This window comes from Vipera berus, assembly GCF_964194415.1.
Source record: "Vipera berus genome assembly, chromosome: 10".
NCBI lineage: Eukaryota > Metazoa > Chordata > Lepidosauria > Squamata > Viperidae > Vipera > Vipera berus.
In genome coordinates, this window is record NC_138213.1 from 1,038,933 (window position 1) to 1,055,169 (window position 16,237).

At 48.6% G+C, this 16,237-nt stretch overlaps 1 protein-coding gene across 5 annotated transcripts in view; it reads right to left on the bottom strand.

Moving 5' to 3' along the window:
- Positions 1–13,750, bottom strand: part of ACSF3 (acyl-CoA synthetase family member 3) — a 33,400-nt gene extending 19,650 nt beyond the window's left edge. For 3 of the 5 annotated variants that reach the window (XR_014027492.1, XM_081335850.1, XM_081335847.1), the window contains exons 1-5: positions 13,090–13,520; positions 11,184–11,911; positions 10,871–11,026; positions 2,519–2,673; positions 1,160–1,305 (exon numbers count right to left, since the gene is read on the bottom strand). Coding sequence is in view for 4 of the 5 variants with exons in the window: in XM_081335850.1 (XP_081191976.1) it covers positions 1,160–1,305; positions 2,519–2,673; positions 10,871–11,026; positions 11,184–11,882 (1,156 nt within the window). In the remaining variant the exon portion in view is untranslated. Of the gene's footprint in view, positions 1–1,159; positions 1,306–2,518; positions 2,674–10,870; positions 11,027–11,183; positions 11,912–12,729; positions 13,021–13,089; positions 13,521–13,689 lie in introns of those variants that run through there. The other 2 variants (XM_081335848.1, XM_081335849.1) reach the window with 2 other exon arrangements.
- Between the last annotated feature and the right edge of the window lie 2,487 nt (positions 13,751–16,237).

The following is a 16,237-nucleotide window of genomic DNA, read 5'->3' on the forward strand; positions in this document are numbered from 1 at the left end:
TGCTCACAGCTTGCAGCAGCAGATGGGACTAATGAGCCAGCCAACAGGTTGACCTAACGTATATTTTTATACATCTTGCAAAGACTGTATGTTCTTAATTCTTGGGGTGTGTGTGTGACTGTGCCTGGGTTACTCTCCCACGTTCACTACTTTGCCCTGATGGGAAATAAGCAAAAGGTTAGCCCCATGCCAGGATCTTCGGGTTCGTCTGGTGCGCCAACTACGACCTTATCTGGACCTGGATGCCTTACGTACAGTCGCCCATGCACTTGTGACCTCTCGCCTTGACTACTGCAACGCTCTTTACATGGGGCTGCCCTTGAGATCCACTCAGAAGCTTCAACTGGTACAGAGTGCAGCTGCACGAACACTTTTGGGAGCTTCCCGATACTCCCATATTACACCTCTCCTCCGTGAGCTGCACTGGCTTCCAGTTGCCTTCCGAGTGAAATTCAAGGTGTTAGTGATGACATACAAAGCCCTACATGGCTTGGGTCCGGAATACCTACGGGAGCACCTACTGCCAGCGTCAACACCCCTCCGTCCTGTGCGCTCCCACAGAGAGGGCCTCCTCAGGGTGCCACCGGTCAGAGAATGCCGGCTGGTGGCCCCCAGGGGGAGAGCATTCTCGGTGGGTGCGCCAACCCTTTGGAACTGCCTGCCTGCCGAAATCCGGACGGCCCCCGACCTTCGCGCCTTCCGGCGTGACTTAAAAACCTACCTATTCCAGCAAGCCGGCCTGGCCTGATAGATTTTGGGGTTTCATTTGTTCTACTATTGTTTTACTGTATACTTACCTTGCTCTGTACACCGCCCCAAACAAACAAATAAATAAATAAATCTTCTTGCTTGGGCAAACCAGGCCTCCACGAAGGGAGCATTCAGGAAAGCTGTCTTCAAACCCTCCCAATGATCCAGGAAGGCATCCCGAGGCCTCTGGGAATACCGGGGCTAGGTTGGGACGCATGCTAATTAAAAGCAGGGGCAGCCTGGGGTTTCCTGTGGGGGAAGGAAACCTTGCTTTGCCTCTTGCTGCTCCACCCAGGTTCTGTCAGTACAGCCCTGAAGCATCACTCTTCTTTTAATGCTTATAATGTGCAGTATCAAAGAGGCCAACACAAGCTTCGAAGCAGCTTGGAAATTCTCTCCAGAGCCTCACCTGGAACACGAGGACCGTGCAGTGGGTTGGAAAGTGCCATCCCAATCTCTGTCATCCCGTATCTCTCCAAGAGAACGTGGCCCGTAAGGCTCTTCCATCTTCCTAGGACCGGCACCGGGAGGGCCGAGGACCCCGATACCATCAACCTGAAAGCGGAAGGGCCAGTGGGCGTCAGGCACCTTGGAAACGGGCGGGGCAGAAGACCTGAGGAAGATCCACTCCAAGCCAAGGCACTGATGGGGAGCACTGGGGCCTCTTTCCAACAGGGACGCCAGCGTCTCAGGCCTGATGCTAACAATCAGGGCGAAGCAGGAAGCCCTTCACATCTGGCTGCGGGAATCGCCTCTGGACAATCCCCCGAGACCACGCAAGACAGCCAAGCGCCACTTCCTCAGGCCAGCCTGCCCTGAAGCCCGATGCCCTGCAGCCATTGCCATGTAGAGAGAGGAGAAAACAGGGCAGGGAACAAGGGGGGAAGATCAGCGGGAGACCTGGACTCCTGCCAGAACAGAAAAGGGGCTTTGCATTTCTATCCCGGAATCCAGAGTGGCAGCCCCAGAAATGTGACAGATGGTTCTGAGCAAGGAAGAAGGTGGTCAGCCTGGGTAAGTCCTGGTTCCCTCTCTGAGGGGAAGCTGCGCCCAGCGAAGCAGCAGGGCGGGCAGGCTAAGGACCAGCTCTAGTCTTCAAGGAGAAATCCTCTCTCACTGCCCGGCTGGGCCCCCGCAGGGAGGGAAATGCTGCTTGGGGTGTGTGTCAGAAAGAAGGTCCCTGCGTGGCAGGGATTGCTTCATCCCAGGAGGAGGTCCCCATGGCCTTGGAAAGGCATAAAGCATGGCTTACTGAGCCCAGCACTCTCTACGCTGAGGTTTCTTTCCCATTTATTCCCACAGCTCCAAAACTGACCATAGAAAGCAACTGCTCTCTGTTAAAAAGATCAGTGTTGACCGTGTTGAAAAGCCTGGGCTCTGGCCTCGCCCTGAAAGACAGCAATAATCTCACCAGGCAGGCGGCTTATGGCAGTTGCCAAGGAGAAGGCTCGAAGAAACAATCTCCCGCAATGGGTCGAGGGGTTTAGGGGTCGGCAGCCCAACGCCCCCAAGTCCTAAGCCCTTTGGGTTGAAAGCCGGTGTTTTTCCTAGGCTGCCTTGGATTGAACCCGCTTCCCGGTAGGACCGAGATGTTCTTGGGAAATGTGTTTAATTTCGGGCTCCCCAACAAGCGGATGTTCCCCGACTGCTTGGAGAAGCTCAGAGTGCCTGAGGCACGTGGGGAGGGGACCCCGTGCTGTTGGGTCGAAGGAAGGGCTGGGCTGGGGAAGCTCTGCTCCGCTGGAAGGAGCAAGGAGGGCTCACCTACCGGATGTGATCCTGGCAGACGGCCTGGATGAAGTCCTGGACACGTGGCTGAGAGAAATGCTCGTCGTAGTAAGCAATCAGTTTGCTGTAAATGGTTGGCACTGCCATGAAGACGTTGACCCGAGGAGCCTGGAGACTCAGGAGGGCTTCCCAGACCTGGAAGAGAGGGCAAGTGGCTCTGAGGAGATCCCTCTGGCGTTCTGGCCTCAGAGAGGCGGCTCAGAGCTTGTGGCTCTGCCCCAGGCAGGGCCGGGAGGAGGAAGAAGGCGCATCAAGCCACTGGGGAGCCAAACCACAAGCTGAGCAAATGGTCACTCCCCAAGGCCACGGGACAGGCACAGACAGAGACCAACCTCCACATCCAGCCAGCGCACAGGGGCCTCCCCAAGGGGTCAGCCCTTGAATATTTAATATTTATTGAATATTTAAGCTTGGCTAATTTGCCCCCAATTCTGCCGCTGGTCTCCCTCAGTGAGTAAGGAAGAGTGAAAAACCTATAAAAGACGGTCTCAGCTCTGTTATGGCAACCTTTTCCATCCTGTTGCTGAGAAATGTATTTCCTAAGAACTCGTGACACTGGGGGGGGGACTTCCAGCCTTCTCGGGCGCAAAGACGCACGCCGCAGGGGAAGTGAAGGCATGAAGGTGGACACTGCTGCTTTCTCCATTCCTGCTGCCAAAGCTCACCATCCTAGATTTATTTTGGCATTGGCCGAAGCACCGGTTGGTTAAAAAGAGATGCCAAGCATGGCAGTGAAGAGCTGGGCTGTCCGAAAGAGGAGCAACAAGGGGAAAGCAGAGGGCATCTTTTAATCGCCGGCAGAGGGAATGTGCTCGAGTCCATAAATGGATTTAGTTGAGAACGAAGGCTCACCGGCTGCTGGGGGAGCCACCACCAAAGGGGCCCCGAGCGGAGTGTTTCTTCTTTGGCGGAACTCAAGTTGGCAACCAGTATTTATATCCTGGGCATGTGATGCCAGGACAGGATAAACATATTGCACAGAACACTTTGCTGGGATGGGGGGACCCAGCGGATCTGGGTGGGAACATCCATCTGATCTCAGGAAGCTAAGCAGGCCGGACCTGCTTTAGAGCGGAGCTCTCGTTTGTCTGCCCAACAAGAGCCTCTCCTGCTGAAGGGCTGGGAGCCGCTGCCAGTCAGAGCTGGCAATACTGGTGCTCTGCTCTACAAAAGCCATGCTGGCTGGGGAATTCTGGACGTCCTCACATCTTAAAAGTTATCAAGTTTGGAAAACATTGCTCTAAATGCGTTCCAGATAGCTAAGGATCTCCTTGACTCAACTAATCCAGCTGAGCAGTGCTGCAAGAGAATACTTTGCCCCTACCATGATCCCTTGGACACTCCGGCCTCGGAGCCTGGCCTGTGGAGCCACCGAGATGCTGCCTTCCCTTGGCATGCTGACCGTTGCCTTCCCTTGCTTGGGACACCGCGAGTGCAGCCAATTCAAGTCAAATGCCAAAAGAGCAAGCAAAACCCCGCAGACCCGCTTGGCAGCCAAGCCCAGTGGTCGGTGCAGGGGCAGGGAGGGCCAGGACAAAAAGCGGGCAGGGACACCACCCTTCTTGACCTGTGTGGGTGCCCTCCAGAGAACCAGCTTTGGCCATCCTAGAGACAATAAGCGGGCTGCCACGGTAGGTGGGTGAATGCTCGGATGCACCTAGAAAGGGTCACCGCTGTGTTCCCGCCTGCTGCCAGAGATCTGGCTCACCTGGCGCCTTCCTCCATGGGGGCTTCTCGCTGTTTGCTACACCCTCAAATTGTTTCTGTGCTGGGCATGGCTCTTCCTCTGTCAGTCCTGCTACGTCTTCAGTATTGCGGCTACCACTTTTAAACCTCCGCTCTGCTGCGGGCACGTTCAAAGGAGCAAACGCTTTCCCCGGCCTTGGGAATCTAACAAAATATGACAGGCTCCAGTGTCCTATTTTTCTCCTTAATAATCTCTCCCTCCTTTCTTCCCTTCTCCGCTTTCGACATCAAAAGGCATTACTCTGCAGCAGAAGCTGAGGACAAATGGCAGTTCTGGCAAGAAGGAAAGGAAAACAATAACTTTTTTCCAAGTGGGGATTTGAGAAACAGACCCTGTATAATCGACCACTGATGACTGCCCCCCGAATGCCATCATCCCCCTCCGAGCAGGAAGCAGGAGGAAGAGAGGAACGAAAATCAATTTTATGGAACTGGGGGCTGGGGGGTGGAGGACATGCGTAACTTTCTCCAAGAAACGGTCAAATTTGGAGGGAGTTGGGAGTAATGTCAAGTTTTTGCTCACCCCACTTTTACAGAAATTCAGACGAATGTTTATTGGAAGAGAGTAAGATGATATTGCAGAAATTGATTTTCCTTTTTTAGAATCCAATTCCTCTCCCACGTTCTGCAGGGGATGCCTCCTTGGTCTCTTTCTCCCGGCCTGGCTCATGGGCAAACTGGCCAGGAGGCTGTTAGTGGACAAAGGTCTGGCTGGTTGGAACAGGACTCTGTTTTCTCTGCAGGGACAGAGTTAAGGGGGACGCCACGGCACCCCAAGAGTGCAGGCTGCCTCTTAATCTGAAGCACTTGCATCACCCGGCCTGACACTTGCACAAGCCGACAAGCAGGTCACAGGCTTAAGTCGGGGCAGGAAAATGGCCTCCGCCCGACTGCAAAATCCCCTCCCTGTTTAGTTTTAGTTTAGTTTTATTGAATTTTTATACCACCCTTCTCCCGAAGGACTCAGGGCGGTGAACAGGGCATATAAATAGAAATACAAAAGTTAAAAAAGGATTAAATTATTGCCCGATTAAAACAATCAAAATATAAAAAACATTAAAACCCTAACATTCCCCCCATCAGGCCAGGCCAGCTTGTTCGAATAGATGGGTCTTTTAACCCGCGCCGGAAGGAGCGAAGATCCGGTGCCATCCGGAGCTCAACCGGCAGTTGGTTCCATAAATAAATCTGTTTGGATCCCTGGCAAGAACGTGATCTCCCAGCCTGCTGACCAGGGGGCGGAGGGAAGGAAAGCGAGCAGGGAAAGACAGAAGAGTCTCCCTGAAGCAGGTCTTGTGCAAAGCTCCTTCCCCCACTTCCTGGCTTAGTCCAATGTGGAGACAGCCGGATGTGAGCTAGTCGGGAAGCTCCCAGAGCCAGAAAGGCTCGTCTTCCGGAAGAGAAGCCCCGATCCTTCCCTGTTTTCGTCCCAGCTGCTGCCTCCACAAACTCGTCCCTGAGGCCCTAGAGAAACCTTTGGGGCCGAGTGAAAGGCAGCCTCCGTGGGGCTGCAGGAGACGCCTGGCCACCCCCCAAGGCCTCATTCTGCTGCTGCCCAGCCTGCCAAGTCCTCCCACAGCAGACGAGGGGAGCAGCAGCCCCCGACAGCGTCCCGCTCAATGTTCCGGCTGCTTCTCCCCGATTCCTGGACGGGTCACAAGGAAGACCCTTGATCCTACCCTGAGCACGGCAGGCAAATGACTGAGCTCAACTGCCACCTGTATCTACAACCACAGGGCCACGCTGTGAATTAAGTAATCTAACGAACGCTGTAATGATAAAGTATTTATTGCACGTAATGAAGTGTTAGTGATTAGAAAGGCTGGGTTTCTCCTGAACCCGTGCCAGTATCACTCAAGGCAAATTCGGTGGCAGCCGCCGCTGCTTTCGAAGCGAGTCCTGACTTTGTTTTGATTGACATGTCAGCCATCAAAGCTGCGGCTCCTTTTATATCGCTCTGTAATTGACTGTTCTCTCGAGGTGCAGAGAAACAGAAACACAAAAGGCTGAAGGAAAACCGAGAGCTCCTTCGGAGAAATCCTCCGGTGAAACACGCCGCTTTGCTGAGAGCCAATTTTGGAAGCAAAGGGCACTTTGTAAATAGGCTGGAATTTAAAGACAGCTTGTGTTAAAACACAACAAGAAAGCACAATTTGCCCTCGTGCGCTTCCTTTGTCACATCAATGAAAACACTTTCCTGCTCACTCGGGAGGCTCTTACACAAATAATGACAAGGGGAAGAGTAAACAACAGCAAAGGCCCACAAATGCTCTCCGGACCCTTCGCACGGAGGTCTCTGGCTCCTCATTCTCACGCCAAGGACCTCCTGGAGAGCTGCCCACGCTCGCCCTCGCCTGGCACAGTCCAAAGGGGGCCTCAGCGGAGCCTGCCTCCCACGACTCACAGAATCCTAGGGCTGGAAGGGACCTTGGAGATCTTCTAGTCCAACCCCTCCCAAGACAGGCATCCTCATGCCCTCCCAGACAAATGGCGATCCGATCTCTTCTTGAAAAACCTCCAGTGATGCAGCACCCAGGACTCCAGGAGGCAAGCTGCTCCCTTGATTAAATGCTTAGAGAAATGCCCGCTGTCGGAAAAGGAAGGCCGCTTTTGAACCCCTTCGGATGGGAGCCGCCCTCAGCAGCAACTCGGGGAGCCGCAAGTGGAGCAGGCTGGCAGAGCGGGGCTGGCTGGTCTTCCGTTGGCAATACGGCCCTCTTGGCAGGCATCTCTGCTAGGAGGAAACGCCGCAGGGGACGCAAGCTGGCAGCTGTTGTGGAGACGGTTTTGCAGGTCGCAACTTTTATTTCGATGAAGCAGAAGGGGAGTGCCAGAGCTAGAAAATGGAACCTGGGGCTACCTCATTCAGTCAGCCAGCAAGGCTGGAGCACCTCTGCAAGCTAACAGGATCTCTCCTCTCCTGGAACGTTCTGCTCCCTCAGCTATAAAACCATCGAGCTCCAGACAGGCCAGGGCGGCATTTCTCGAAGATGGCTTTTTCTGGCTCCTACTCATCTTGGGCTCCTGCAGGCCCCCACCAGTTAGCTTGGAGTAAAGATCTAGTCAGTTCTGGAACACCCGGTGATGTTTCTCAACTGCCCTGAACTGCTCAACACTTAAACTGTGATGTCCCAGGAAGGATGCAATTCTAGCGGGATTCTTCCTAAGGTGAAGGAGTACCATAACCATCACGAGGCTGGGTGAAGTGTAGGAAAAGGGAAAGGTTGAAGATTTTCTTCGCCAACAGCAGAATGCAAAACTTAACTTACATAAAACAAGACACTAACATGACTCCCAATCACATTCCACTTTCTCACACTCGTTCAGAGTTTAGACAAAAGAAATTAGATGAACTAATATTCATTATTTACACGGCCATTGGAAGAGTGTTTTAAAAATATGAAATCAGCGTCTTTTAACATCCAATGTGATTAAAACCCAGCAGGCTTTTTAATGTTAGCTGAGTAAGGACTGCTTTTGCTTTGCTAGCAGACCTGTCATTTAGGAGTTGAGCCAAAATGTTTTGTTTCTGCCTTTCCCTGGCCACATTTTGAGTGAAATTCACAAGATCGTCAGTTGCTTGTATTTCCCCAGGATTTGGCAAAGCACTTTCCCCGGTATCTGCACTCTGATGGCAAGAAACGTGCATTCTTCACGCAAGTTTACAATACTTTTCCAGCCATTTTTATTTATTTATTTATTTACTTTCTTTCAATTCTAAATCACATTGTGACCATCACTGACGCAAGCAGAAGGCTCTCAGGAATGGGCTTTCTAACCAACATGCCACACATAAATTGTAACCCTGGCTGAGAGGAGATGAACGACAGGAGAACAGTCCTGGCTATGCCTATAACTGTTAAGATTTTCACCTGGTATTTCATTTTGCAGACGCAGATGCCCCTCCTTTTTCCTACCCCATCAAGGTTGATAGAGGCTTCCGGGCATAAATATCCTGGTCAAATTCTCGGCTCTCCACATCCTCCCCCCCAGAGAGTTCACTGCTGTATTGTGCCTTTCATCTGCTTTACTGGGGCACTCCCTCTGCGATACAGTGGATGCATCAAAGCTCCATCCAGTCCTGGAGCCATGATCTCAGCACGTGGCACAAGGTTTATGCTGCTACAGCAGTGAGAGACCTATCAACCCAAGGGAGACGTGGGGGAGACCGACTAGCAACTACTTCAAAGGATCCCCTGACTGCAAGATGCAAATCACCCCCTTCCCTGAAAATTGTTGAGAGCCAAAACCCACTCAGAGGGTTTCTGCCTTTTCCTATATATATAAAAAATCACACACCATCAAAGGCAAACAAAAGTACAAATCTGGATCCTCCATAATAAAAACCAGATCGTCCGCGAAAGCTTGCAATTTAAAGGTTTCCTTTTTAATGGTTAATCCTTTTATCTTTGGGTCATTTCTTATAGTTCTCGTTAATACTTCAAGAGTCAATATAAAGAGCAATGGTGATAAGGGGCAGCCTTGCCATGTTCCCTTTTGAATTTGAAACTTGCTAGATGCTTCCCCATTAATAATTATTTTTGCTTCCTGATTGTCATAAATTGCCCTAATTATATTTATAAATTTTTCACCCATATTCATAAAGCTAAGCTGTTGGCACAAAAAAGACCATTTAACATTGTCAAATGCCAAAAGCTATTGGAAGAACTATCTAAATATGGTGAGGTTGCCGGACTGCGAATAAATAGAAATAAGACCAAGATGATTGTTAAAAATATGACCAATAAACAAAAAGGTAATCTGGCCGGAATCATGGATATAGAAATAGTCAAGAAAATAAAATATCTAGGGATTAACATTACGGCTAGATGCACTTCACTCAAAAAGGATAATTATGATAATGTAGTGAACCAAATAAAAGGTGATCTGGAAAGATGGGGAAACCTAAAACTCTCATTATTGGGAAGAATCGCTGTCATTAAGATGAATATTCTGCCTAAAATCCTGTTTCTGTTTCAGAATATCCCAATTCAACTCGACTCTAAATTTTTTCGAAATTTGGATAAATTATCACTAAGTTTTATTTGGCAGGGGAAAAAACCAAGAATTAAATTGAAATATTTACAGGACACGAAGGAAAATGGGGGTTTTGGATTGCCAGACTGGGAATTATATTACCATGCCGCGGCCCTGAGCTGGATTAGAGAATGGGTAATCTTGAGAAATAGAAGACTATTAACTTTAGAGGGTCACGATTTGCAATATGGCTGGCATGCTTTCCTATGGACGGAGAAACAAGGTCTTTTCTCGCATTTTCAAAGACATCGGATCAGGCAAGCGCTACTTAATACTTGGAAAAAAATTAGATCTCACAATTACACCAAAATACTGGTCTGGCTATCCACCCTTGAAGCGATAGTTTACCCAAATCTGTTTGATTTGGGTAACATAATCTCATACAAGGATATTCTGAATGAGGAGGGGGAATTGAAACTTAGGAATGAACTAGAATTACAAGGTATAAAACTCGATTGGTGGGCCTACTTACAAATCCAATCGAGATTTAGGAAGGATAAAAATGAATGGGGGATATATACCTCTGAAACAGCATTGGACAAAATATTATTGGGACCGGACTCTAAACAAATAAGGAATTTTTATAAATTACTTTTGGGATATAAGCTGTTTGAAGAGCAAGTGAAAGACCCCATGTTGACCTGGGCTAACAATTTAGGATATAACATCGACCTAGATACTTGGCAAACAATTTGGGATAGAAATAAAAGGATAACACTGGCCTCATCGTATAAAGAAAATTTATTTAAAATGTTTTACCGATGGCATCTTCCCCCAGCCCGCTTAGCAAAAATGTACACAACAGCATCTCCCAAATGTTGGAAGTGTTCTGAAGAGATAGGCACATACTTCCACACGTGGTGGTCTTGCAGTAAAACACAAAAATTTTGGAGAATGATTTGGATTTGGCTGAAAGAAATATTGAAACAAGATCTGGAGTTTAGTCCAGAACTTTTCTTGTTGGGAATCACGAAAGAGAAATATCCTAAAGATGTGCTATACTTAATGATCCATATCATCACAGCAGCTAGAATATCATTTGCGCAAAAATGGAAAAAGAATGAGATCCCAGGACAAAAAGAGGTTATTAGGAAAATTTGGGATTGCGCTGAAATGGACAAATTAACTTTGGAATTAAAGAATAAAGATCAATCAGACTATTATAGAATTTGGAACAAATTGTATCTTTGGATAGATAAAAAGAAAGGTCTCTATTAGGTTTTACAGACTAGCTCACTGTTTTAAATATTGTGGTATTTCATCGATTTGTAATCTAAGTGTATTTAAGTGTATTTTTGATGTACATATATACATGTATATATATATATTTAAACATTGTAGACAAAAAGGTTTGTCAGCTCGCTGGTACCGTGTCCAATGTTTTTAAATAATAAAATTAATAAAAAAATTTTTTAAAAAAAAAGTACAAATCTGTAACTCTGACCAAGTGCAAGAGAACCATTCAATTGGAAAAAAGACCACATTTCTGGTACCGTTACTTCGCAACTTGGAGAGAAGGAAGTAGCCCCTCCCATTCCAGCCCACTTACCATTTCTGCATTAAACTCGGGAAGCATGATGCAGGTGGCCCCCACCCAGAGGGGACACAGCAGCTTGTTGACCACCCCATGGACATGATGCAAGGGCAGGACATGGAGAATGACATCATCGTTTGTCCAGGCCCATTTTTCAACCAGCCCGGTTATCTGCAAGGATAATTAAGCAGCGTTCAGTATTAGGGGGGAAAAGCAGAATTCCACAGACTGCTGCTGCTACTGAACCACAGATTGCTTCAGATGGGTTACGTTCTGGATTGTAACCACGATTCTGAGCCCCAGTGCAGAAGACAAACGATCAACTCACCATAGCATAGACATTCTGGTGACTGCTTAGGACCCCCTTGGGCCTTCCTGTGGTCCCACTGGTGTAGATGATCATGGCCCCTCTGTTCTCCCACTCTGAAATGGGGCAACCGGCATCTCCAGCAGATCCATCCATTGTCCCTTCCCACTTCCCAGACTGGGAAAGCAAGAGCACAGGCACCCCCAGTTTCTCGGCAGTCGGGGTAATTTTCTCCTCAAACCCTTCCTCGGCAAGCAGAAGGGCACTTTGGGAGTCCTGGATGAAGTACTCCAGTTCTGACACAGGATGCTTTCTATACAGAGGCACGGCAATAGCTCCACTCATCCAGGTAGCCCACTGGGCAACGACATAGGAAGCCTCGTTGGGGCATAAAAATGAAATCCGTTCACCCTTCAGGTCACCATCTGAGTTTCCAAGGGCCTTGCAGATTTTCTGGGAGAGATAAAGACTTCGAGTGTACAAATCTTTGTAGGTGTGTTCTCCTCTTTGATCAATGATGGCTATCTTTTCGCCGAAGGCTGATGCTCTGGTGAAGACAGGGGCGACTTTTCTATAAGCCGATATCCATCTGGCAGGCAGTTTCATGAGAGGACAGAAATTAGTGCGGAAGCTGAAACACTCACGTCCTAGGAGAGGCTGGCAACATGAAAAAACATGGATCAAGTGCCTCCTGTTAAAAAGCAGACAGGAGCCTAACATTTTCTGCTATTCCTTGGATAAAAGTAGTGCTGAAAAAAAGAAAGGGGAAAACTAAAATCAATCCAAACACTAGAAGATAAGATAAGATAAGATGATAAGATAAGATAAGATAAGATAAGATAAGATAAGATGAGATGAGATGAGATGAGATGATAAGATAAGATAAGATGATAACCTTTATTGTCATTTTTTTTACTGTGGGCACAAAGGCACACATCAAAAATGAAATTTAGTTATCTGCTCTCAAAGTGAAACGCATACATGACACACACCTAACCATACTATATACAATATATGTATAGACCCACACCCCTACCTTACATAACAAATATTAAAAGAGATACAACATATAGGGAATGGAATCTGTTTTCTTCTATGATAAATACTGAGGAGATAATGTAAGATCCAGGAAGAATTGTAAAGAAACAGGGACTAAATATTAAATGAATTTGAAAATTCATGAATTTGCAAACCACAGAGTCACACATTCGACACAACTCCAGCTTCAGCCTGCATTAAGTGAAGGAAAGATAATAGGCCTGTTTGCAGGGAGCTGATGAATATACAGTATTATTTCCAAACAGTTCAACATTACAATAAAGCTCACGCTAAATAAATTTCTGAATGCATTACGGAACAAGGAATAGTCTTGTTCTAAAAACATAACTTTGACCAGCTAAGTACAAAGCACCCACACAAACTTAGGAAAAGCTTTTGACCCATTAAAAAACACTGCCAAGGGTAGCATATTTCTTTTGTTTCATTTCACGCATTCTTCCCTGGAAGCACATTTTTTTTAAAAAAGCCTATGCATTGTGTATGAGCATGGCTGTGAGCAAAAGCTAACCTCATCTTCTCTAAATTTGAGGTCTCTCAAAATAGCTTCTGGCTGATGGATGTACAGGTGGTAACCATTACAAAAGATGCTAATTGGAAGTCCACAAAATCATACATTCTTCTGTGAGACAAGATGCTGCAATGGAGTGGTATCCTCAAAGGATCTTCACCTTGTCCTCTACTCGTGTGTGTGTGTGTGTGTGTGTCTCAAGGTCACAATTTTGGACCACTTGGCACCAATCTGTCACTCTTTCGCACATATTCTCCCTTTGGCAGGCTGCTTCAGAGAGAAATTTCATGGCCTCCGATGCTTGCCCGTTGCGGGATTTGAATTCACTGGCAGCCGCAGAGGCAGGGGGATATTACTCACCATTTCTATAATTTAGCCAGTTTCCCCCACTTATCAACCACCAAAATGCGCTCCGGATTTCAGCAGCCTCATCTGAGTAGAAAAAGTGCCATTAAGGCTGAACTGTCACTCTGGCGTACACACGTAGAGACACATTGAGTACGCTTGGCTAAAAATCTAATCACGATCATCATAGAATCCTAGGGCTGGAAGGGGCCTTGGAGGTCCTCTAGTCCAACCCCTGTAACCTGCCCGGTCTCTTCTTAAAAGCCTCCAGTGATGGAGCATCCACAACCTCTGGAGGGAAGCGAAGCTCCACTGGCTGGCTGTTCTCACTGCCAGGAATCTCCTTTTTACTTCTAGATCGTATGATGCTGTTGTTGTCGTTGATGACAACGATGCTCGTGCCTTGCCCGCAGGCACCCGAAAGCAAGCACACCCCCTTAGGGCGCCACGTGTGAACGCGCACACCCCGTTCCCACCGCCCTTGCTGCAGCGCTCCCTTCCCTGGCCCCTTCCCGCCTTCCCCGACGCGCCGGACTACGCGCCCCATCGCCCACCGCCGCGGAGGAGCACTGGGCCACCGCCGATCCCCTCCCCGGCTCCCTCCGCCCGCCTCACCGCAACGAAGGGCCGGCGTCGGGAACCCGGGCTGCTGGTCCGTCCGCGAATGGCGTCCCCCCGGGAACCAGAGCGCGCCGCACGAGTTCCGGGGGCGGGGTGAGGTCATTCGCCCCGCCCTCAGCCTCCTGACGTCACAAGAGCCCTTTGTGACGTCTGCTTGTTGAGTCATCCATGCCAGGACTAGAAAGTGGGTGAGGCTTGGTGCCCTCAGGGCCCTCCGCTGATTGACAGCAGGGCCTTTGACGGGCAGGGTAGCATCGCTGCCCAGCACCCCTGGCGGAGGGTCTGGCTGGCATCCCCTGAGGCCCAAAGGAGGCTGCGGGCTGCTCTTCTTGGCCTGGGTCTGAAACGTCCCGGCCTGACCTCTGGGCTTCTTGGCAGGTCCAGCCCTGGGGAAGCTCCTGGGAATGAGATCTCCCAAGTCCCGTTGTCAAATATTGCTCCGTGCAAAGTAACCACTTATCCTCAGTTGCATGTTTCTCTGCCTTGGCATCTTCTGAGAGTTGAAATTCACAAATTTTATAGCCATCAAGGTTGATAAACAGTAATATATAGCAATAAACAGGCTATAGAAATATATTGAAAAGATAGCTCTGGCTCTGAAGCACCGTTGGAAGCTCATAGGGTGACAAAGGCTAAAGATTTTCACAGGACAATATTCTTTTGAACTCCATAGACAGAAAATGGAGTTGGATAACTGACAATGTGAATGGATTCTCCGTGCTCTTATGATGGCCAAGAGGCCAATATAATATTGCAACGTTGGAAAGTTAAAAGCCCCTTTCAGCCAAAGGATTGAAGTCCTGATTGCACTGGTTACCTATGAGCGGAGACATAGATTTTGTACAGAGAAGTATGATGAAATATGGAACATGTTTATATAAAACACAGTAGGTTAAAGTATTTATATAAATGCATTAAAAATAATGTGTATGGACTGTACTTGAATAATATTTACATTAGATAAGTAAATAGAATCGTAACTTAAATGCTACAATGACACACTTTGTTTTTTCTTTTTTCTGTTGCATTCACTTTTTTAAGAGCACTTTTTACATCTAGTTTTGTGTGCGTGTTTGAATCACAATTATCTCTTTGTTTTGTTTTTTCCCCTTTTAAAGCAATAAAAAACAATTAAATAAGCACCGTTCTTCCTTTTTCCCTGATGGCTAACCCACCTCTTTCTGGTTGAAGGGTTTATCCAGACCATTTGCTAGAAAGCCTCCCCCTCCCCCACCTCACGTCTTACGCCCACATTTCAGCTTTCATTTCAACCAGGTCCCTGTCAATGTCTGGCTGCTGGTGGAAGAACAGAACAGCTTGTAACCCTGACTCTGACCGAGACCCCCAAGGCTCAGAAGTGGAAGCGCCAATTAAGCAGCCCCACGAGGCTTCCAGCACAAAGAGCCCGTGATCCCCTTTAAGTCAATGTCATCATTCCCCCCACCCTCCCAGAGGGAGGCATGCTGTCTAATAGATTTGAGACTGCCAAACCCTTTTTGTTCTGTACCAGCCTGCTACCGGCCTTGCAGAAAGGCAACCCCTGTACAAACGGCAGAGGCTGGAATACGTCTGCCAAATTTATTACACAAACAAACAAAACATGAAACAAGATACCGGAGCTTTGATCCTCTATCGGAGCGGTTGCTTTCAGCAAACCAGCCCTCCCCCAAACACTCCCTTTATAAGAGTTCAGGGCGTGGCCACTCTTTGCCTCCTTCCGAGAAGTCCCACAGCCTTTCTCTGCTTGCTCCTACTTGACTGCCTCCTGCGTCGGGCGTCCTTGAACAGGGCCAGCTGTGGGTCATCTTCATCCACACTGTCAGGCTCACACAGCTGGGTCTCCACCAAGTAAGAGGGGCCTGGCTGGGGGCTCTGCGGAGCCTCCAAGCCATCATCAGCAAGTTCTTCTTCAACACCCCCCTCCTCCCCCTCATCTGAGTCATCCGACCCAACTGCCGAACCCACAGGCTGACCCTGAATCACAACACTTTTTGTTTCACACACCTGTGCCAATTCTGTGCACTTGAAGGCCCTCTGGCACGGAGCCTCATCTTCATCTTCGCCTCCACAACCAGAAGGCATCAGAAGAATTTCCCACTGCAGATTAAAGCGGGAAGACGGCAACTCCAAATATCCTGAAAAGCCGAGCAGGTTAGGGGGTACCGTCCTTCTAGCTTAGCCTCTCAGACATTCTTATTTTTATCTAAATTGTGAGCCTTTCCTCTATCTGGACTCGGTGCTCGAGACCGGGGCTGGGAAAATAGCAGAGATGCACCCGGGGGCTTGCCACACCACTTTCCTCCTGGACTTGTGCTTCCCCCGTAATGATCTCCAAAGTGCTGAGGGCAGCAGATTGCACCTCCTGCTCCATTAAATCCCCAGGGGAATCTCTCTCGCAGCTGTTTGGAGAGACAGCACAGTGCTGCGTTAAGGGGACCTTCCTCTCTGGGTCACTGGCCATCGGGAAGCCAGCAAGAGAACAAAGACGGCTGCTGAAGAAGTCAGGGGCACCATCCCTCTCCCTCCCCCATATTCTGGGACT